The sequence below is a fragment of the Stylophora pistillata genome, chromosome 2 (genome assembly GCF_964205215.1).
Source record: "Stylophora pistillata chromosome 2, jaStyPist1.2, whole genome shotgun sequence".
NCBI classification, from domain to species: domain Eukaryota; kingdom Metazoa; phylum Cnidaria; class Anthozoa; order Scleractinia; family Pocilloporidae; genus Stylophora; species Stylophora pistillata.
In genome coordinates, this window is record NC_142520.1 from 24645142 (window position 1) to 24668248 (window position 23107).

At 38.5% G+C, this 23107-nt stretch overlaps 2 protein-coding genes across 2 annotated transcripts in view; one reads left to right on the forward strand and one right to left on the reverse strand.

Moving 5' to 3' along the window:
* Positions 1-23107, reverse strand: part of LOC111333738 (endoribonuclease LACTB2) — a 149127-nt gene that overhangs the window by 110480 nt on the left and 15540 nt on the right. The window lies entirely within an intron of this gene.
* Positions 721-16652, forward strand: LOC111333706 (uncharacterized). Its single transcript, XM_088751421.1, has 9 exons — positions 721-793; positions 5607-5672; positions 8143-8211; positions 8955-9020; positions 9498-9659; positions 10616-10693; positions 11046-11113; positions 11590-15053; positions 15376-16652. The coding sequence occupies exons 3-8, from the start codon at positions 8145-8147 to the stop codon at positions 15043-15045; spliced, it is 3897 nt and encodes a 1298-aa protein (XP_088607547.1). The 5' UTR covers positions 721-793; positions 5607-5672; positions 8143-8144; the 3' UTR covers positions 15046-15053; positions 15376-16652.

The following is a 23107-nucleotide window of genomic DNA, read 5'->3' on the forward strand; positions in this document are numbered from 1 at the left end:
GTGCTACCTAAGTGTAAGGAAAGACCGCAGATTGCCATTTGGCCATATGGCCAGATTGCCATGGCCATATGGCCATCGAACTCTCGACATCGAACTCTCGCCATCGAACTCCCGCAGATTGCCATTTGGCCATATGGCCAGATTGCCATGGCCATATGGCCATATGGCAATCTGCGGTCTTTCCTTACACTTAGGTAGCACGGAAAGCCGTAAAAATCTTGAACAAAAGCTCATATGGCCATATCATGTATAAAAATTATGTAACGAAAGAAAACATATTTCAAGCTCCATCGTGACAGATGAAAAAATAATTTTTAAAAAGATTGCCCATCTCTCATATCATTTAAAACAACAGAATTTGTTTCTCAATGCTGACATTAAGAATATATTAATGGACCTTGAAGTAGCTGACTTTTTTGCCCACGAGGATGAATGAAATGCAACATTACTGATTCCAGTGTCATGTGCACCGCTTGTCTTACATGAACCATAATATATAACCTCCCTTACTGCATCTTAACACAAGAAAAAAAAGGTGGATCAAAGAGAGAGGGACTTAAAATTCTTTTTCACGGTCCCAGCTTACAAGCGGTTCAGTGACAATTTATTCATAAAAGCTCCCGTAAGATACATGGAGGGTTTCTACACACATACACAGATAAAAAAAAAAAAAAAACACTTGAATAACTTCAGCGGTAATGATTTTTTAAATCTCTTTTCCTTTAGTTACGACGCGAAGTCAAGTATCCGTGGCAAAAGAGTTTTATTGGAGTTTAATTGCGGCACTCTTTGGGTAAGGAAAGACAGTGAAGTATTATAGGGCATGCTGTAACTAAAAATCGGAAAATCGTGCAAAAAAATACACAAAAATGCTACTATATTGTGGATAGGATGTTTTTTCCTTTACGTTTCCCTCCGATGATGAACATGTGTAGATTGTTCTCACAGAGCAGAAATCAATGCAACTGATTCCACCAACAAAAAAGTTGTGATCGTTGAGAACCTAGAAGGTTACCTCATAAGGGAAGTATTTTGATGTCACACCAAATTCTCTTTCCATGTGAGAGATCAGCGAATGAACACAAATAATATTGATGTCTGTTTAATCTTTCACGGGACTCGATTACGAACGAACAAAACCAAATTTTTAATTATGCAAATCAAAATCATTCCCATGTTCGGAGAGAACAGATTTTATCATTCCAAACCTGATTGCATTGGCATGAGATCTATAGCGCCACTGAATTTCACTGGAGACTTTTCACTTTTGGCTGCAAACATATTTGGTGCGCCATCGGCGGGAGTTATTGAAGAGGAAAAAGTTCACCTTTATCATTTTTAGAACATTTATAACCTTGTAACGGTGAAAGTGAAAATTGAAAATTTGGAAAAAACGTAATGCATTTTCAGGGAAAGATGATGGAAAAATATCCTTCATGTAAGCTGCATTGATCGAGATCGCCAATAAGCTGCTGACGCGTCACTCGCCTTTCGCGCCACTTTGTCAGGTTGATCAATGAATTGCAAATGTTCATTTCTTGATAAAGTCACCATTCATACATAGTAAACAAAATAATACATGGTAGCTTGTAGATATGGAATTACTCTCTCGTTATCATCTCGATATCTCACGAGAGAGCAGCGAACGAGTCGTATATCGAGTTAATTACTCCAAGAGAAATTGTATTGGCAAAATATAACTCGCAGTAAGAATTCATCCTTTCGATTCAGTGTACGTCCTGCTCTGAGGAGAAAAAGAATTTTACGGATTGTGAGTGTTTTCCGCTGAAAGGGAAATAGCTGAATTTAAATCGCACAATGAATCAATCGTCATGCATAAAAGTGTAAACAAGTAATAAAGATAAAAAATAAAAAACCAAAAACAAAAAAAGCACAATGACTTTCTTAAGGTAGAGCAGCAATTTCGATCACGAAAACAAAGCGTAATTAATTTAAAAGGAAACATGTTGCAGTAATAGGGGAGAATCAACAATCAGATCTTGGGAGTTAAAGCTTTAACGGAACGTAGACAAAATGCGGCAGAAGCGCGTGATGAGCACGTGACATAGTTAGATTACGCGCTTTAGTTAGTTTAGCTCTTGTCAGCATAAAACCAGCCAAAATTTCTCGAAAATGAAGCGAAGTGTGAAACAAAACCTTAAATTAAAGAGAGGGGAAAAAAATATAATTTGCCTACGTTTCTGCTGAATGTCTAAAGATCGCGGCAACAGTTTTGATTTCGCGACATTCATGATCTATAATGATAATAACGGTAATGTTGTTGTCTGTGCATACCAGCATTTGTTTCTGTTTCGAAACCATGAGATCTTCATCGTACGCAGTAAGGGTACCATTTATATCTTCATAAGTAAAGATGTCAATGTTGTCACCACAACCAGATTTATCACCATGACGGTTTTACTTTCCATGCAAAGATTTTGTTTACATCTACGGACTTCTTTTAAGACTGAACTTAATATGTTTTAAAGGAAAGAGTCCCTGTTGTGAGAAATTGTTGCATTTTAATGTCCAAAGTTAAAGTGGTTTTCGGGCGAGCTGAGTTTTCGATACAGTAGATCACTGCAATCAGTTCTCTTGGGAGTTAAAGCTTTAACCATGCGTGATCAGTATGCTGCAGAAGCGCGTGATGAGCGCGTGACAGAGCTAGATGACGTGTTACATTTAACTATAGTTCTTTTCAACATCAAAACCAGCCAATATTTCTCGAAAATGAAGCGAAGTATGAAACAAAACCTGAGGTGTCTATAAATTGCGACAACAGTTTTGATTTCGCAACATCCACGATCTATAGTATTAATAGCGAAGTCCCGAAAGACCTACTGAAACGTTTTAGCATTCTGAAAAAGTGTAGTAACAAGTTCGATTGTTTGGTGAACGAAATGCTTTTCATCAGAGACTTAAAACCCACTCTGAACGTGCAAAGCGATTCAATTCGCGCAAAAGTATTTGTTTAATTAGCTCGTAACATATTTATGCTAATTTAGTGTTACACCTTGCCACAAACTTCATTTTTTATTTCTCCTTGACAATGGCATCATGATGACACCGAAACGTCGGTTTTTATCGTTAGTTTTTGCTAGTCTTTGCATTTCTAAATCTTTATTGATGTTAATGTAGTTGTCCGTGAAATACCAGCATTTTTTTTTTGGCTTTTAAATCATGACATATTCATCGCACGCAGTAAGGGCATCATGTATATTTTCACACGTCAAGATGTCAATGTCCGCCGTCATCACAACCAGATTTATCAACATGACGGTTTTACTTTCCATGCATCCAAAGATTTTGTTTAAATCTACGGTCATTTCCAAGACTGACCTCAATACGTTTTAAAGGAAATATTCCCTGTAATAAGAAATTGTTATATTTCTATATCCAAAGTTAAAGTTTTTTTCGGGCAAGTTGAGTTCTCGATGCAACAGATCTCCGCATTCAGTGCTCTTAAATTATGTTTCAAAATTGTCTTTGATTCACATTTGCAATCAATATCTTCATACTAAGCAAGATGATATCCGTTCGCCTTTTAGATAGATAGATACTTAATTGGTAAATACTTTGCAGCATGAACTGAATTGCGTATTCACAGATATAAAATAGAAATTACTATGTACATGTATACATCTTAGTATTAAAATTACATAGTTTATCGTAAGGTGGAAACTGTACATTATTTGTGGCTGTTGACTATTCTGGCCGAAGCAATATATAAATTGTTTTTAAGTCTATTTGTCTTGCAAAATGGCAAAGCAAAGGTACGCTCGTGCCTTGACCTATGAGAGCTTACATAGCGGGGTGGTAAAAGTTTACTTAATTTATGCTGAGGATCGTTCATTATATCGCGAAATATTGCTGTACACATATTTTCATGGTGGTCTTTCACCATGGAAGATTCATAATAGCTAAGGCCTGTTCGTGTTGCATACCACGACAAATGACTCTCATAGATATCTTTCCTGAATACGTTCTAGTTCTTGGTGGAGGTATTCAGGGAGAGAGTAATGAAAAACTTGTGCTGCATAATCGATTATGGATCTTACACATGCCGTATAAAAGAGGCAAAGGTCTTTTGGTGGAACGTGAGCTCTTTTTAGCTGAACAAGGAAATAGGTTCTCTTTGCTGCTTTCTTGGTAATCTCAGTTATGTGAGCGTTCCATTTCAAATCTTCGGAGATGGTAACACCCAAGAGTTTGGCTTGTTTAACCAATTTCATGTGTTTACCATCTATTGAAACTGGATCAAAATCCCTTGGAATTGAAGAGAAACCAATTCGCAGCTCTTTCCATTTGTCTATGTTTAGTATTAGTCTGTTTTTCTTCGACCACTCTATTACTTAGTTCGTGGTATTTTGAGCTCCACTGGGGTGATCTTTCTTTGAGGCCGTCGTCTCGTCGACAAATTTCCATAGGGAGGCGTTGGTGATCGCTAAATCGTCTATCATAGTCAAGAAAAGCCAGGGACCTAGTTTGGTACCTTGCGGGACACCAGATGGAACAGAGTCCCATTCCGATACGCACCCATCAGACATCTTAATTCTCTAATAACGGTCTATCTCACCTAGTTTGAAATTTCTCTTTGAAGGAGTTCGAGATATAATTTACACTCGATGGTAAATAAAAACTGATATCCACGTGCACTATATTACCACCTTCATGTGCATTACTGACCAAGTGTGAGCTTAAGAAGGCTGCGTATTGACCTTTACTAAGTTTTTAAGAACCGAGGCGAGATCCTCGTCAAAAAAAGGATTCTTTGCGCGATACAAACAAACATCTACATGCCCCATGGAATTACTGAATGAATCGACGAGTCTCATCATAATGTTGTTTGTTTTTACTAGAGAAGTATCTGTGACTCCGTTGTAGCCAAAACTGCCAAAAATAACCTTTTATTCATGTGACAATAATATTTGTCTAAGTTCTGACATTAGACGAGATATCTAATCGGCTACTGGACAATTATTACAAGATCGAGTGTTGGATATGATATGATAAATAGGCAACGAGGCGAGTTGGCTATAATCATCTGATATCCAACAAGCGCGAGTGAAATAATTGTTTTATTAAAAGGAAAACGCCCCCAAGATATTAGACAAATCTTCTTGACTTTATTTTGTAGGAAGAAACCGGATGTTACAATGTACAGATATTAGATTATGGTATATTGGCTCATATACCATAATGGCTAAGCCAATAAGAAGTCTTGAATTGCATTATCCAATGATCCAGTTTTTAATAAAAGAACATTTTTTTTTTTTATGTGTGTGACCTAAGCAGGAATCAAAAGACAACACATTTGGTCCTCTTGAGTAGCCAATCGCAACACAACATTCGCCAAATCTTGCTCGCTTACGGGTCCCACCACTTTAGAAGAACAAAGACACAGAAGGAATATTTGTGAATAACGTGACAAAAAGCCAACAAAAGGGAAATTTTTACCCCAGAAACCACAATGACTCTGAATACGAGCAATTATTTTGATGTAAACTGGAGGCTATTATGCTTCAAATATTTTTGCAACGTACAGAGATATATGAATAGGCATAAAAACTTTTGTAAAGCAAAACTTTTACTCTTGTTACTTTCAGGCATGTAGATATAACAAATGGCATCTTTTGGAGAATAGAGGGATTTAGCGGATGACGGTTTGACAGGTACAAATCAATTTTTAATTTGGAATTTATGACAGCTGTTTAGAGCTCATGTTATTTATGGAAGCGCGTATTCCTGCGTTTCTACCTCCTGACAACTGCATTAAATATAATTTCAGTAGATTTTCCTGGTTTATTGTTTTCAGATCGGGAATTATTTCACAAAACTCAAGAAAATAAATTTGTATTGGTTTCTCTCACTTAATTCACTTCTGACTAGTCTGCGCGCGTTTTAATTTCCCTAACCCTTTAACTCCCAGAAGTGATTAACATGAAAATTCTTCCAGTAATATTGTAAAATCCAGCAAATAAATAATGAGAATACTCAAACTTATCAGGTAAAAGTTGTTATCTTGATAAAAAACCAAATTCACGTGAGTAGTTTAAAAGGAAACATGTAGCAGCAACCAGGTCTTTAGGAGTTAAAGCTTTAACTGCACGTGAAAAGTATGCGGCAAAAGCGCGTGATGCGGAGCGCGTGACAGAGCTAGATGACGTGTTATATTTAATTATAACTCACGTCAATGTCCCATTGTCATATTTCTCAAAAATGAAGCGAAGTGTCAAATAAAGCCTTAGGTTAAAAAAAGCAAAAGTTACAAAATTCCTGCGTACCTGCTCCATGTCTTTGGATTGCAGCAACAATCTGGATTTAATAACAACGGTAATGTAGTTGTTGATGAAATACAAAAACTTCGATATTTATTCTGTTTCGAAACCATGGCATCTTTATCGCAGGCAGCAAGGGTACCATTTATATCCTCAGATATAAAGATGTCAATTTCGTTACCACAACCAGATTTATCAACATAACAGTTTCACTTTCCATGCAATGCTTTTGTTTACATCTACGGGCGATTCTAAGACTGAACTCAATGTTTTAAAGGAAATAGTTCTTGTAATGAGAAATTGTTATATTTTTATGCCCAAACTTTTTAAAGTGATTTTCGGGCGAGCTGAGTTTTCGATGCCGCAGATCTCTGCATTCAGTGCTCTTCGAATGTGTTTCAAAGTTGTCTTTGATTCAAATTTGCAATCACTATCGACAAAATAAACAAGAGGATATACCTTCGCTTTTTAATACGAATTTTCCCCCTAGTTTAAGATTTCTCTTTGAAGAAATGAATATTCGTATCCAAGTGCGGCTATGTAATAGCCTCTTTATGCACATTACTGACCAAGTGTGAGTTTGAAAAGCCTGTGTATTGGCTAAGTTCCTTCACTCTATTTTGAAGAACCAATACAAAAGCTTCGTCAATAAAGAATTTATTGCATGAAAAAAATTATTTACACGCCTCAGGAATTACTACATGAATCTGCGAGTCTCTTCGTGATTTTCCTTGTTTTTACGAGAGACATAACTGTGATTCCGTTGTAACCAAAACTGTCAAAAAACCTTTTTTTCATGTCACATAAATACAAAGTGGTGTCATTAGACATTACACGAGGTATTAAACCGGCTACAAGCAATTTTTTTCGTTTTTGCGTAATCTAAGTAGGAATCATATTAAAAAAACCATACACTTTGTCCACCTTGGTAGCCGGTGTCAGCACAGGATTCGTCTAATATCGCTCCGCGCTCGCGGATTCCAACGCTTTAGAACAAGGAATATTTGATAAACGTGACAAACCTAACAAAAGTGAAATCTTTACCCTAGAAACCACAATCACTACGAATTCTTAATCACATATAAAAACGAATCCTCGCCAACGTCACGATTAATCATTTGGGTTTCTTAACTCGGATACTGAACGTATCATTAATTCGAGATATAGGTATGAATGGAACATTTACTTCTTCCCTCCTTCGATTCCTGTTTATTTTTTTCTAAATCCGATGAATCTTGATCACGTATGAAAACGAAACCTCGCTAACGTCGCGATTAATTATTTTTCCTTTGAAGGCTTGCCAACATCATTCGAACTTGACCCGTTATTAATGTGGTTTGCTAGGGAACTAGACTTTTGTCTTCATTTATTCGAACTACGTATCCTCAAGGTGGTTAGTCAAGTTATTTCTGACTGGTTTTCAGTTGGAGTTCCGTTTTAGTAGATATATCTTTTGCTCAGTAATAGACTGAATTTGGTACATATTGAGCTTGTTTATTTATGTCGTTCGCTGAAAGATTAAAACGTGGGCTCAATGAATGCTGATGATGGTGCAGAATCTGATTCTAAGAGACGAGATCACCTCACCAGCTATTAGAAATTATCAAAATATCTTCTTCAAAACTATACAGCAACACATTTTCTTTTTCAGCGATGCGTTTACTGATATTTTCAAAGTTCTCCCTAGTTTTGCGATATCAATAGTGTGCTGCAACAATAGTGTGATAATGGAAACTTTGAGATTCTCCCTCTTTCTTTATAATTAAATATACATGTGTTTCACGTTCTCTTTAAATTACTTTTGTGTGACTCTCCTCTTTCCATGTTTTCTAGCACAGTACAATTGATTCTATTTTATTTCCAGCTATGGCGGAAAGTAACCTCCCTACAACGGGAGAAGAACTGGATGAAAAAGATGAGCTCCCGGTCACAAGTGAGAAACATAGGCTTGCAACGCATACAATAGGTATTATTTTTGGATAAGTGGGTTCAGATGGGACACTATTTTTTCTTTTTTGTACAAGAAAAAGATCATTAACTTTCAAAGTTTCCAAAAAATATATAGTTCAAGAGAAAGAGCAAAAAAGACCCTTCCCATTGACATAAAATCAGATCACACACAGGTATTTTGTGGTCTGTTGTCACTGTTCTCTGAACAATTCTAAGTGGGAATAAACTACATTGATGCCACGCTTACCATATTCTCCTTCGCAGCCGCCGTTTGATCTCGTCACGCAACCTTCTCTCTCCCCTGTAGCGTGACGAGACTAAACAAAAGATGCGAATGAGATTTCTCTAGCTAGCGAGTAGGCCCGAATACTAGGCTTTTAAGTAATGGGCTCCAGGCTTTTATTATTGGTGTTCCGCATGAGTGTTTAAAAATTTACTGCGATAAAGCAAACCGAAAATCCATTTTATCTCCAGGAGATCTTGACCAAAGATATGTTGCGGTCTGCGTTTCCCGAATAGGTGCAAATATATTAAACGAAGAAAAAAGGAGTAATAGTTAAAAGGCTTTTATAAAAAAGGGAAAGTCCTCTTTACGGTAATTTTGAAGGGGTTGTTATTTGAGAGCAATTCAACTTGAAGGTTTTGGAAATCTGAAAATTCGCTTGGTTAGAATTACACATTGTTGTGATCACTGATAAGTTTAAAATAACTTCTTGTTAATTTCAGCGACCGAGGAAAGTCAAGTAACTTCATGTGACCATGAATTCGGTGTATACGTTGATCCTTTAAGAGGTGAGAAAACAAGGTGAAATTGCACTCTTGAAAGAGCCCCAGTATAGTTTTGGCACATTTACGTCAACTTTTCTTATGTACTGTAAATAACTTTAGAAACAGAAAAATATAACTCTTCGGATTTCAAGCTTTGTCACCATCAGAAAAAAGAATAAGATTTAAGATTTCATCTAAGATTATTCGTCCCAAATGTAGAAGAGTCAATTTATATAGTACATGCATTTGTTAATTATTAATTAATCAATTAACTTATTTATCTTTTGTTGCTGAATTGGTGAAGGATTTTTCTTGTTTTTAAATATTTATTGAATTGTCACTACCATGGGGCTGGGCTGGTAGCCGAACCTTGTAGAGGACATGATTTCTTATTATTTCCACAACCCCCACATTGTAAGTTGTGTGCAAATCTTTAAATAAGTATATAACTAAATAAAAAAATAAACAAAGCAAACGAACCTGAGCCCGGTTTGTTTTCAGGGATAGCAAAAGAATGTCTCGAGACAGGAAACAAAGAATACAGACAAGGAGAGGCTAATAACGCGATAAACTCCTACACTGAAGGACTTCAAGTCAACTGCAGAGATAAACGGCTCAACGCGAAGCTTTATAGTAACAGGGCAGCAGCTCATTTCCATTTGGGTAAGGATTTCATTTCAAACTTATAAATTTGTCGTGCAGCGATAGATAATGGAATGCGCAATCTCCTTCAAGCAAAGACGTGATTCTCGCAAGTGGACCACAATCTCAGGCGCGGATCCAGGATAATGAAATGGGGGTGAATTTTTGTAATAATATAATAGAACCAAAGCCTGGTTGAGGTGTTTGAGGTCTGTACATCAGCATGATTGATTTCCCATGAATAATTAACATTTTCGAATTTTAGACAACGCAAATGCCAATTGTATTATTTTAGAATTGTAAAAAAGCCAGCTATTGAGCGCTGCATTGTGGATGGAGGAGCAAAACCTTAGAGTTATAAACAGAATCTAAAAATCGAAATCGCACGTCGTCGGAATGGCAGAGTAGACAGACCTGGCCTGGACGACGACAACGCAACGTCGTTAAAGCATGGAAACGAGGCGTTTTTGGATTACATGCTGGACAGTGTGTTTGTGGGTTCAAAATGAATAGATTGATTGGTAGAACCAGTCATCCCTTATGCATATTCTCCACCGCAATCAGAGAAATCAGAGAAATCAAATATTATTTCAATATTTGAGGGATAATAAAAAAAAGAAGGAACGGGGCTCAGAAAAGGGGGGGGGGATTAACCCATTTCACCTCCCCTGGATCCATACCTGAATCTAAGAAATTGCATCAAAGAAGCCGAACCCAGTGCATCCCAGATACTAGCTGGGATAGGAGACCACAGGTTAGGAGCGAGCCAAATTTTTTTAACAGTTATTTTTTCCGTAAGAGAATCTAATCACAACATTAAATGAAATAAATTTCGTTTTTCGTGACACCGCATAAAAATCAATTAAAGAAATGATCCTCGCAGATGGACCTCGATTTAAGCCATTGCAATTTTTTTTGGCCTCTTTTCTGCATTTGCATGTAATGAACACCTAAAACTCATACCCTAAATTCCATAGGAAACTACCAAGAGTGTCTCGATGATGCAGCAGTTGCTGTTCAATTGGAACCCACTTTAATTAAAGCCATCAAAAAAGGTTGGTTCTCAGCCATAATTCATCAAAAATCTTTCTATGATTTCGTCAAAAATGAAAAGTGTGGATCACAGCAGGATACATCACCCCAGGTGTCCATGATATCTGCTGTGTTTATATCTGCTATAAAGGTAAAAAGCACTAGTAAACGTCAATAAACTTTCAATTGAGCCTTCGTTGGAAGCCGCTTTGTATAAGCTCCTTATAGTCCATTTTAAGTTCTTCCATTGTTGATAATTTCTTCTTTATCACAATTTTTGTTTTCGATCTAAACAAAAATCAAATCGTTTCTGCATACGTTTGTACCTTGACGGTAATAACTACCTTGCACCACCGACTGCTGCCTTCTTTTCAGGAGCCAGTGCTTGTGTCGAGCTTTCCTTGTATAAAGAAGCAAGAAGCTGGTTTCATATGGGATTGGCCGTATCCTTTCACGAATGTTTCAAACGTGATACAAGAAGCTACGCAGGAAATATTTCCAAGAAAATTAACACGTTACAGTCAGATTCGTGTACACGTAATGCAAGCGATGTTCACTGATACCACACTGAGCAGTTGTTAGGAGTATTCTCAAAGGGCTCTTTCAATTACTGCGCAAATCTCAGTTTAAAAAATTTCATTTCAAAAATTCATTAAAAAATTTCCAACTGATGGCCCCTAGTTTGTATCTCTAGGCGAACATCACCTTCACAACCAAAACTAAGCAAATAACTGCGCTTGAGAGCTGGTTAGTTCACTCTAAGATAATCAAAAAGATCAAATCTCCAGAATAAACCCAAGTTTGAGCAAGCGCTCCCATTCCTAAGGTTCCATCTCGTATTCTAAATTGATAAATAACACAATTCCACCGCATTCTCGCACATCCATTCATAATTTATTTATCCTTAACAAGTTTTAAGATCGAAAACAATAGCAAACCCCTGGTTCATTTACTGAGCAAATCTAATGCTAAACTAAAGTTTATGGCAAACAGTGATGCCAGTCTCGGCTGTGGTTATCAAGACCAGGGACAGTTCAAAACAGCAATCGGGTACAATCAACGTGATCTAGAAATTGCAAAAGAAGTGGGAGACAAGGTCAGAGAGGGAAGTAGTTATGGCAATCTCGGCTGCGCTTATCAAGGTCTAGGACAGTTCAAAACAGCAATCCGGTACCATCAACGTCATCTAGAAATTGCTAAAGAAGTGGGAAACAAGGCCGGAGAGGGAAGAAGTTATGCCAATCTCGGCTGCGCTTATGACAGTCTAGGACAGTTCAAAACAGCAATCGGGTACCATCAACGTCATCTAGAAATTGCTAAAGAGGTGGGAGACAAGGCCGGAGAGGGAAGAAGTTATGGCAATCTCGGCTGCGCTTATCAAGGTCTAGGACAGTTCAAAACAGCAATCGGGTACCATCAACGTCGTCTAGAAATTGCTAAAGAAGTGGGAGACAAGGCCGGAGAGGGAAGAAGTTATGGCAATCTCGGCATTGCTTATAAAGGTCTAGGACAGTTCAAAACAGCAATCGGGTACCATCAACGTCATCTAGAAATTGCTAAAGAGGTGGGAGACAAGGCCGGAGAGGGAAAAAGTTATGCCAATCTCGGCTGCGCTTATGACAGTCTAGGACAGTTCAAAACAGCAATCGGGTACCATCAACGTCATCTAGAAATTGCTAAAGAAGTGGGAGACAAGGCCGGAGAGGGAAGAAGTTATGCCAATCTCGGCATTGCTTATCAAGGTCTAGGACAGTTCAAAACAGCAATCGGGTACCATCAACGTCATCTAGAAATTGCTAAAGAAGTGGGAGACAAGGCCGGAGAGGGAACAAGTTATGCCAATCTCGGCATTGCTTATAAAGGTCTAGGACAGTTCAAAACAGCAATCGGGTACCATCAACGTCATCTAGAAATTGCTAAAGAAGTGGGAAACAAGGCCGGAGAGGGAAGAAGTTATGCCAATCTCGGCTGCGCTTATGACAGTCTAGGACAGTTCAAAACAGCAATCGGGTACCATCAACGTCATCTAGAAATTGCTAAAGAAGTGGGAGACAAGGCCGGAGAGGGAGGAAGTTATGGCAATCTCGGCTGCGCTTATCAAGGTCTAGGACAGTTCAAAACAGCAATCGGGTACCATCAACGTCATCTAGAAATTGCTAAAGAGGTGGGAGACAAGGCCGGAGAGGGAACAAGTTATGCCAATCTCGGCTGCGCTTATCAAGGTCTAGGACAGTTCAAAACAGCAATCGGGTACCATCAACGTCATCTAGAAATTGCTAAAGAAGTGGGAGACAAGGCCGGAGAGGGAACAAGTTTTGCCAATCTCGGCAGTGCTTATCAAGGTCTAGGACAGTTCAAAACAGCAATCGGGTACCATCAACGTCATCTAGAAATTGCTAAAGAGGTGGGAGACAAGGCCGGAGAGGGAAAAAGTTATGCCAATCTCGGCTGCGCTTATCAAGGTCTAGGACAGTTCAAAACAGCAATCGGGTACCATCAACGTGATCTAGAAATTGCTAAAGAAGTGGGAGACAAGGCCGGAGAGGGAAGAAGTTATGCCAATCTCGGCTGCGCTCATGACAGTCTAGGACAGTTCAAAACAGCAATCGAGTACCATCAACGTCATCAAGAAATTGCTAAAGAAGTGGGAGACAAGGTCGGAGAGGAAGGAAGTTATGGCAATCTCGGTATCGCTTATCTCAGACTAGGACGGTTCGAAACTGCAATCGAGTACCATCACCTTGCTCTAGAAATTGCTAGGGAAGTGGGAGACAAGGTCGGAGAGGGAAAAAGCTTTTGCCTTCTTGGTAGAATTCGTCTAAGTCAAGGAGAGTTTAAAGCAGCAATCGAGTGTGATGAACGTCACCTGGAAATTGCTAAAGAAGTAGGAGACAAGGCTGGAGAGGCATCCGCACTCTGTTCTCTTGGTGAAAGTTTTAAGTGCCTAGGAAATGTTTTGAAGGCGTTTGTCTACTTTCAGTCGAGTGTAGAGGTGTATGATGATATCAGGGCCAGTCTTCAACTCAACGATGAGTGGAAGATTTCTTATCGTGATCAACACCAAACGGCGTACAAAGGTTTGTGGCGTACAAATCTACAGCAAGGTAACGTCGTAGAGGCTCTTCTTGCCGCAGAAAAAGGACGTGCGCAGTCTCTGAGAGATCTCATGGACGCAAGATATCAGCCTGGAGATTCTTCAACAAACAGCTCTTCGAACAATACGTTTCTGAGTGCTGTTCCATCGAGCACAGTTTTTATGGCTATAAATGGTCCTTGCGTTTACCTCTGGGTAATACTCAGCAACAATAACATCCAGATGAGAAAGGTACATGTAAATAGTTTCAAGTATGAGGATGATTTGGAAATTTTTATTGAGCACCTGAACAAAACCGCTCTTGAGGAGATTGGTGCAAAAATAAATGTTAGGCGCGAAAATCCTTCGCTTGATTCGCCGAAACGGGAGGCAATGGCGAGTGATGTCATCCCAATTGATGTGTTGTACTCGAAATCGAGGGCTTTACAGAAGCTTTATGAAATCATCGTTACTCCCATTGCTGATTTGATCGAGGGTAGAGAGCTTACATTTGTTCCTGAGGGGCCATTTTGCCTTGTACCTTTCGCAGCATTGGAGGACTCCAAGTCAACTTATCTAAGTGATTCTTTTACAATTCGTGTGCTTCCGTCCTTGACGACCCTCCAATTAATTCCTGATTGCTCAACTCAATTTCATATGACGACTGGTGCATTGCTTGTTGGAGACCCATGTTTCAAAGATATCATCTATCAGGAAAGACGTCTGCAGCAACTTCCAGGAGCACGGAAAGAGGTGGAGATGATCGGACGTTTCCTCAATATCGCCCCTCTCACTGGAGAAATGGCAACAAAAGATGAAGTGTTAAACCGAATGTCATCGGTGGCGTTGGTACACATCGCTGCGCATGGTAAAATGGAAACTGGAGAAGTTTTTCTGGCACCAAACACAACACGAGAAAACCCAAAACCTCAAGAGAAAGACTACCTAATGACAATGAATGATGTGGCAGAATCTGGACTGCGAGCACGACTTGTTGTATTAAGTTGCTGTCACACTGCTCGTGGGGAGGTTATGGCTGAGGGTGTGGTAGGCATAGCGCGAGCACTTTTGGGTGCAGGTGCTAGATCTGTTGTGGTAACCTTGTGGGCGATTGACGACGAGGGAACCCTGGAGTTCATGAGTTTCTTCTACGATGCGCTTGCTAAAGGAAAGAAGGCAAGTGAAGCTCTCAATCAGGCCATGAAGTGTATGAGAGAAATTGGAAAGTTCAAGGAGGTGAAGCACTGGGCACCATTTGTACTCATTGGGGATGACGTCAGCCTGGATTTCAACGATGTTTAGACGCTGAAGTAAGCAACTATTCTGTTTATAATTTTTACTTAAAAACATAAAAAGTGAATTCATTGTTTATATTTGAGCAGTGTTGCTTTTGCTATTGTTTTGCTTCTAATCGGGTTAAAAGTTTATCTTTTTGCCCCAGCTAATTGAGATGCGGTACAATCGCGTGGAGAAACCTACGATTACAACAATCTTTTAAGAAGAGATGATACGAGCTAAAAAGGAAATATCTTATATGAAAATCTTGTTGTGTAGTGTATCTCTTCATGTCTAGGGAAAAATTTTATTGTAACTCAACGATCTATTCTAAATTTAGATTCTTTTATTTAACAGCTGAGGCAGTGAGCATTGGAATCCAGAGGAGTTTGTAGTTACCAACAAATGTTGATATTTGGAGCAAAAACCAGGAAGATACCGATGAAATCTACGTCAAGAGTCTTCTTTGCAAAGCAGAGACAACCAAAAGACGGCCAACGTCTAATTCAACAAGTGGCATTAAAGATTTCCATTGACTCAAAAAGTTGAACTGCTGTGACGAGCATGTAGAACTTTCGACACTCAAAAGGAGAACTTTTAAGTGTTTTGATCTTTGATATCTTGCTTAAACTTATTTCTATACATATTTTTAATGAGAAAGTTTTAAAATTATCAGGACTAGCAATCTGAAAAGTAACATTTTTTATCTAACTTAATCTATCAACAGGATCTCGGGCGTAACATTTACTTCGAGGTTAGAACGTCTGGAAAACGCTGTCAGCGTTTTCTGACAGGTTTTTCTCGATCATTTTTTCTCAGGAGGAATGTAAGGCTATCATAGCCATATGCATGTCTAGAGAATTTCCATTGAACTTAGAGAGTAGTCAGTTGCCCCATTGCTCCGTGATCATAGTTTATGTTCGAAGGAAATTGTGATTAGCGGTTTGAGGATTTTTACTAAGTCATTGCGTAAGTCAATGTTATTTTAATTTCCGGGAAAATAACAGATTCTGACCTTTATGGCCGGAAGTTAGTCTTCGGATTACTTATTTTTTTAAGATTTCTCCTTTACGTTTGAATGCGATAAATTGTGTTTTTTTGTATAAACATTTCAACGTATTTTTAGGATGCTGTTTAAACTAATCGTCCAAAGGCAAAACGAATATTTTTTTTTAATTTGTTACCGACCAGCATAAAATTGCGTATCCTACGAAGCATTGAAAGAAGCACAGAAATTGCGAGGGAGTAGGAAACAAATGATTTTATTTAGTCCCTTTAATTGGATTGTTTACCTATTGTATGAGTACAATAAAATAACGTTCGAATATCAAAAAATGAGACAAATCGTTAGACATTTTGTTGGAAGGGTAGGGAAAGTCAATAACAAAATGAAGAAAAGTCTCTAGCAACCTGCAAGCAGCAACTGCCTTGAATGGATATATATGTAATAATTTATAGCTGTATGACAGTTATCGATGAATGCCTGAATCATATCTGTGAGGCCATCAAGTATTTGGCAGAATGTGTCAATAAAATTGAACCCCTAGGACAAACAAATGGGAAGAAGATAGTTATCAGAGTACTTAACCTCATAAAATCAATATTTCATCAAATAAATTCAGCTTTTCTCTTTCCCTTCTGTTTTATTTAGTTCTTTCACATGCTAAAGTAAGAAAAACAACTAAATCAGGGCTAACTTAGAGCACAAGAGTAGTTTTTGATTGTGTTTCTTGATGGGGACTCACGTTTTTTCTTCCTACGCTCGTGACAAGATGAAAAAACGTCTTTCTCTGAACAAAAGTTCGTTTCGAATTTCGCCCAGTGATCAGTGTAGCTTACGCGATCTTCTGTTCTTGCACTAGCCTGCGAGGAAGTCCTCACTATAACCGCTTTAAGTAGAAAACTTGGATAGAGATCAACGGAGAAATCTTTCTGCGCAAGAACAATCCAAGAAGGTATTTTGAGTCGCAATTTCCTCTTCCCCCCCCCATACCCCCTCCCCCTCCTCCCATACCCCCTCCTCTCATACCCCCTCCCCTCTATACCCCCTCCCCCCTTCTTTTTACCTCGCGCAGGCAGTACGGGTGAACTGAGGAGAAAGTTGCAACCCACAGGAAGAATCCTGGAGCAAACGGTGAGATAAAGAAACACTCCCACTTTTTTTCTATCACCCAATTTCTTCATCGTTCTCTACCTCTGGAGACTAACGTAACGATTGCACTTTAGATTGACTTTTATTCCACTTTCTTAGGCCCTACAGCAAATGATGCAGCAACTGGATCACGAACGGAACTTGAAATTCGACGCTTTTGAACGCGTGGAAGATCTTGAGAGACAGGTTCATCGCGTTTTTTTTTTTATTTTCTTCAGATAAGGTGGCGTCTTAAAGACATTCTGTACACTGGGTGGTTTTGTTCTCATCTCCGTATTTCTATTTTTTTCTTCCTTTCAGATTTATAAATACAAGCAACATCTGATCAGCGATCTATCAAGGCCAGGAGTTGGAGCAGGTACGGTTTATGGCACGCAGACTAAAAATAATTCGAGTTCTAAAGAAATCCGTGACTATCCACGACTATCTGATGTTATTAAACGTTTTAATTTTTTTGGACATATGGAAGGGTATTGTTGACACATACCGCTTCACTCTCTCTCCAACCCCCCCCCCCCGCTCCATAACGAATCACTAGCCCTTGCATTTTTAATTGAATTGACGTGTATGTTCTGTTTTAAATTGGTTTGAACCTCTTGCCCTGGATTTTATCCGCGTCCTTTCTTCTCGAAGAGGGTTAGACGCCGCTAGAGAACAAAGATAGTTACCTTAGCAATAAGTGATCTTTTGTGCTTATGATTTCCAAATTTCAATGAGACTTTGGGCTTTTGATATAGCGTCTCTATGTTATGAAACAAACTGCTAAAACTCCGAACCAAGGGTTGGTGCAATTTACTCCGAATTGGAAGCTCTGGGTGCATTCCGTTGCACTTTAGAGCAAGACATTTTACCCATATATTTTACTGACATTCTATTCTCCATCCTGGATTATAAATGGATTTTGGAGAATTTTCGGGGACTTGGCAAATTCTTGTAGGGAGTGGGGAATAACTCGCGGTGGACTCGGTTTTAGTTGCTTCTCACTGTCGAAACGGGATGATCACTGTAACGTAGCAACGTCAGCCACTTAGCCTGCGAGCAAAACTAAAGGACATATGTGAAAAATGAAAAATTCTCAGTGCTGACGTTATAGTAACCACACAAAAATCATGAGACGAACTCTTATCCTGGTCTCTTTTTATAGGCTCGAGAGCCGCATCACGCACAGACAAACGCTTCTTGTCCTCTTACCAGACGGTGCCGGACATCTACGCAGCGTCCCTGCTGTTCGTCCCATCCGCCAGTCCATCCGGCTAAGCCTGTCAAAGTGGTGCAGCCAGTAGCTGGAGGAGGTTTATGGCCACTCCCTGTAGTATTTCCACAGAGACAAGCTCCCACACCGGACCCTGGTGAGTCATAACAATAGGTGATGGTTCTTTAGTTTTTTATTTGTTTGTTATTTTCTTTGACAATTTAGAGAGGACGGGATTAACGCTTTCCACCCTAGTTGTCAGAGATACGTCATCTGATTGTATCAGTTTTACCTAGTTCACATTTTTCTTGATGTTTCAGTGAGTGGCTCGTATTCACCGCCTCCCAAAATTCAAAGGCCGAAAACTGTAAGTACTTAGAGAACGATATTATTGGTCGACTGGTCGTTTAAGAGGGAAAATTTCTCACAGTTTCTTGGGTGACCTTCAACCAGCTGATGTTCCAAATACAAGACCTCCTTCAACATTTTTAACTTTTTTGCTGAGAGCAAAACAGACTCACTAATTGGGCTACGTTTAGCGCAATACGACCGAAACGACTTGAAAGGGCCCCGGAGAGATGAACTAGCAGCCCTAGCACATACTCGGGTTTCTTATTAAGCAGCTTGTTCACACGCTAAGGAAATGCCTTTCTTCTCTGATGATTTGGCAGCTTACTATTTCAGAGGAAGTCTATTACCTCGAATCTACAAGTTTACTCCCAGAGACACGACTTGGGTCCTAGGACTCGAAAATACGAGACCTCATTGTATTATTGACTCGAGTGATTAGTTTAATATTATCTTGAATATAACATAATATATGAATAATCATCACAAAGAAATTGTGTGGAAGAAACTTAAAAGCTCCAACAGAATAGATCAACATAGTGGAAAGTACTTTTCTCATCTCTAGAATAAATGAGTTATTTCTACCGTGATTATGGATACATTCTTATGCTAATGAAAACATTTGCTGAGGTTTTAACTTTTAAAAAACTCGATTGTAGAGAATATTCAAGTGGAGGAGTTAGTTGCAGCAAAATTTTCCTTATATTATGTTTATTTTGTCTTCAGTGGTACAAATGACATCAAAACATCTTAAAAGGTTTCTATGAACCACTATTTTAAATGCAGGCTGGTAAAATGATTTTTGAAGAACTATATATAGTCGAAATTGTGGTTGAGAATTAACTCCGAAGCGTAAATTAAAGTGGTAAATGAAACCCATGAAAAACCCACTGAGCGTTAGCCCTAGTGAAGGGTATCAGGGAACTACACGATATAAAGAAAATGATCTTGTGACCTCGGTGTTGGAATCGAACCCACGACCTCCGAATTAGATCTACCGTTGCTCTTCCTACTAAGCAACCTTCACTAGGGCTAACGCTCAGAGAGTTTTTTATGGGTTTCATTTAGCACTTTAATTTACACTTCAGGGTTAATTCTCTGTTCCATCATTCATTAATGACTATGACAATTAATATCTACGAGGGCTCAATGATGAGCCGCTGGTCGGAAAATGATACCTCGCTCCTTCCTCAAGGAACAAAGACTGAACTTAAGGAGTGGAATGCGGGTTCATTTATGAAGCAGAGTTCATAGCCTATTAAATCTGGTGAAAGGAAGAACTTAAAACGCGGATGATGCATACATTTAATGTCAATACTTACCGGATAATGCTCATTTTTAAAAACTAGATCATTGGATAATGCAATTCAACAATTTTTATTGGCTTAGCCATTATGGTATATCAGCCAATATACCATAATCTACAAATATGGCAAGCGTACGTGTCAGCTTAAAATTAAAAGGGAGCTAAAAATTTAATAAAATTTAATAATTTAATTTAACGTTTTTAATAAAACAATTATTCCGCTCGCGCTTGTTGGATATGAGATGACTATAGCCAACGAGGCGCCGAGTCGGCTATCTATCATCTCATATCCAACGCGCGCTTGTGGAATAATTGTTAACTACCGCTTCTGGTTTTTCGCAGGAAAAAAATAATTAGCCAATCTCTTAACTTGTCTTCAAATTCTACTAACAAAGGTATTAGACAAGAGGGGTCTGTCACACAAAGTCGTAGAGATACTGTACAATATCAAACTCGAGTTGTCTAGCAGTTTGTAAGATGGTGTAGAAGCTCACGAGGCATTTGTATTTAGGACAATCTATCTGATCATCTGCTGTGATTTGCGTCAAGAGATTTAGTGACACAAGGGATGATATCTGAAAAGGATGTTAGCGGTTGGAGTGACTTTATCCTCCACAATACTGCAAAATATGGTCATTAGTCTGTCCATTTGGAAATTCTTTGGACCTAACAAAACAATTATTCACTATGAAATAATTAATAATAATAGGTACATACGCCTTTGACTGAATTTTTATTGGATCGCACGTTTTTCCAAGGTGGATTAAAAAACACCTTGAATCGTCTGAACGTGAAAAACTTTAATCCGGATTTAGGATTTTGTTTGTTTGGAAGTAGACATCGAGAATTGCACTGTTTGTCTTCGGTCGCCCTTGGTCGCTATGATTTGGTGTCTAGTTCACCTAATTTTGTAGCTTGAAGAATATAAAAAAGATTGGGAAGGCTTTCAGTGACTTGAAGAACCTTACTGTGTAGCGTAGTTCTAAAGAGACCGATTAAACGATACACATTTTCATCCAACATCTTGACAGAGGAGCATGTTTGCCCGTTTCACCTACCTCTCTCACAGGATGTAAATCAAACATTTTCTTCTGATATCTTGCTTCCCGAGCAAATATTGGATCACTCAGAAAGGGGTGTTGTAGCGTTGGCGAATTGACTCGTTACATACATACATTTACATACATATACATGCATACATCATCTTTATTTCACCTCCGATTTACACGAGTACTGAGCTGTATAGCTAATTTCTCCGAGAAAGAGAAAAAGAAAAAATTAGGTAAGTAAATAGATAAATAAATAAGTAAGTAAATAAAAAATATAAAAACAAATAGAATCGTATATTATATACAGTACATTACAATACTATTTACATAAGTAACAATTGCATTTATGTTCGAAGGAAAATTAATGTTCGAAAGAAATTTGACATCTTTTAGTTCTAAACTCATTCAAAGACGTCACTGACCTCAGGTCCTCTGTTAGTTTGTTCCACATGTTTGCACTGAGAATTGTATCTGAAGGAGTGAAGACCATAAGTGGTTGTATTGGCATAATTATGGGATAACAAGTTTCCTTGATCCTCGTAGTTTGTATCCAGTACTCCTCCTTTGGAAAATACCACGTATGTACTTCGGCATTGTTTCGCACTGAATTGTCTTAAAAACTATTTTCATCGTGTCTTGGCACCTAATACTGTTCAGATCACTAGAATTAATTTTGCTCAGTAGCTCCTAGTAGTGTAGGAGAATACTTGTTTTTCCCATTTTTGGAGTAAAACTACTACAAAAGGCGATCAGTCTCAGCCTTAGTGTCTTTTACCTACACTGTTACTCAAGGATGCATCAAAATCGTTTACAATTTAAGAGACCTTGTTAAGGATGACAGTATTGACGCAAAGAAAATCTAGATATTAATTTCACAGAGATGTCAACAGTACTTCGACATGCAACGTCTAGCTTTAGCCTTTAAAGGCGCAAACAACCACTGCAATTAAGTACATAATATTTTGAAACAACGATGCTATTTAACATTTCTAAGTTTACTCAATGTTTCTAAGAATTTCATTTCGTTTTAAGCGTCGATCTTTCTCACTAAGAACATAAATATCTGTTCTTGCAGCTAATCGGTCAAGTACTTTGCTTCGGTGTGCATACTTGTTTAAAGCACGACCTCTTTCATCGAAGAATACAGGCATTCGATGACGTGGAAGTCCAGCATCTTTATCTCCATCTAAATAAAGGGTAGCCACATCTTTAACTGTTTCTTCACACTGCACTGGCATTGGAAAACACCAATCAACATTTGTTCTTTTCACAAGCGTGTCATTTAATTGTCCTCCTTCCATTTTTTTATGCCTTCATCACAGAGTAATATGACTCGACAACTGCCTCAGAGCCACTCATAGCTGAGTGCAACATCGAGTGCAATACAAAAGGTGGTATGATGTTGTCCATAGCAGCGCTGTATGACGAAAAGTTGACTTTGACTTTCAACGAAGACTCACGTTAGATATTCTGGACAAATATATTTATCCAGGGAGTAGAGAAATTATGCTGAGTGAATGCTGTTTTCTAGAGAGGGAAAAACTATGTTCAATTTTACGCCGTTGCAAGAAAAATGACGTTCTTATAGTGCCGTGGATTGGTTATTCAAGAAGAATAATTGTTCCAGATTTTACGCAAACATTGAACATCGGCCATTTACAATTTTTGGAATTAAGTCATTGTAGAGTTACAGACTTGCTCTTCAATCAGCTTCCCTCAAAGTGCCCACTTCTGAAATTTTTTCTTCTACAGGACTGCCACGAGATAGCCAGGGAAGCTTACATAAACTCCCATTTTAAAACACATGGATGTCTCACCCTTATCAATGTAGCAGGAAATAGAGAAGCCCTTTCAGTAAACTGTGTAATTGAACTATTGAAATATATAGCTACCGTAAAAGAATGGTGGACATCCGAGGAAATCATTTTACAGAGGAGGATTTTGATAGAATTGTAAAGTAACACCCAGATGCAATGGAAAGAATAAAGGATGTTGAGGAATACCGCTTCATGTTAAGTTGAAACCAACTGAAGCAGAACCTT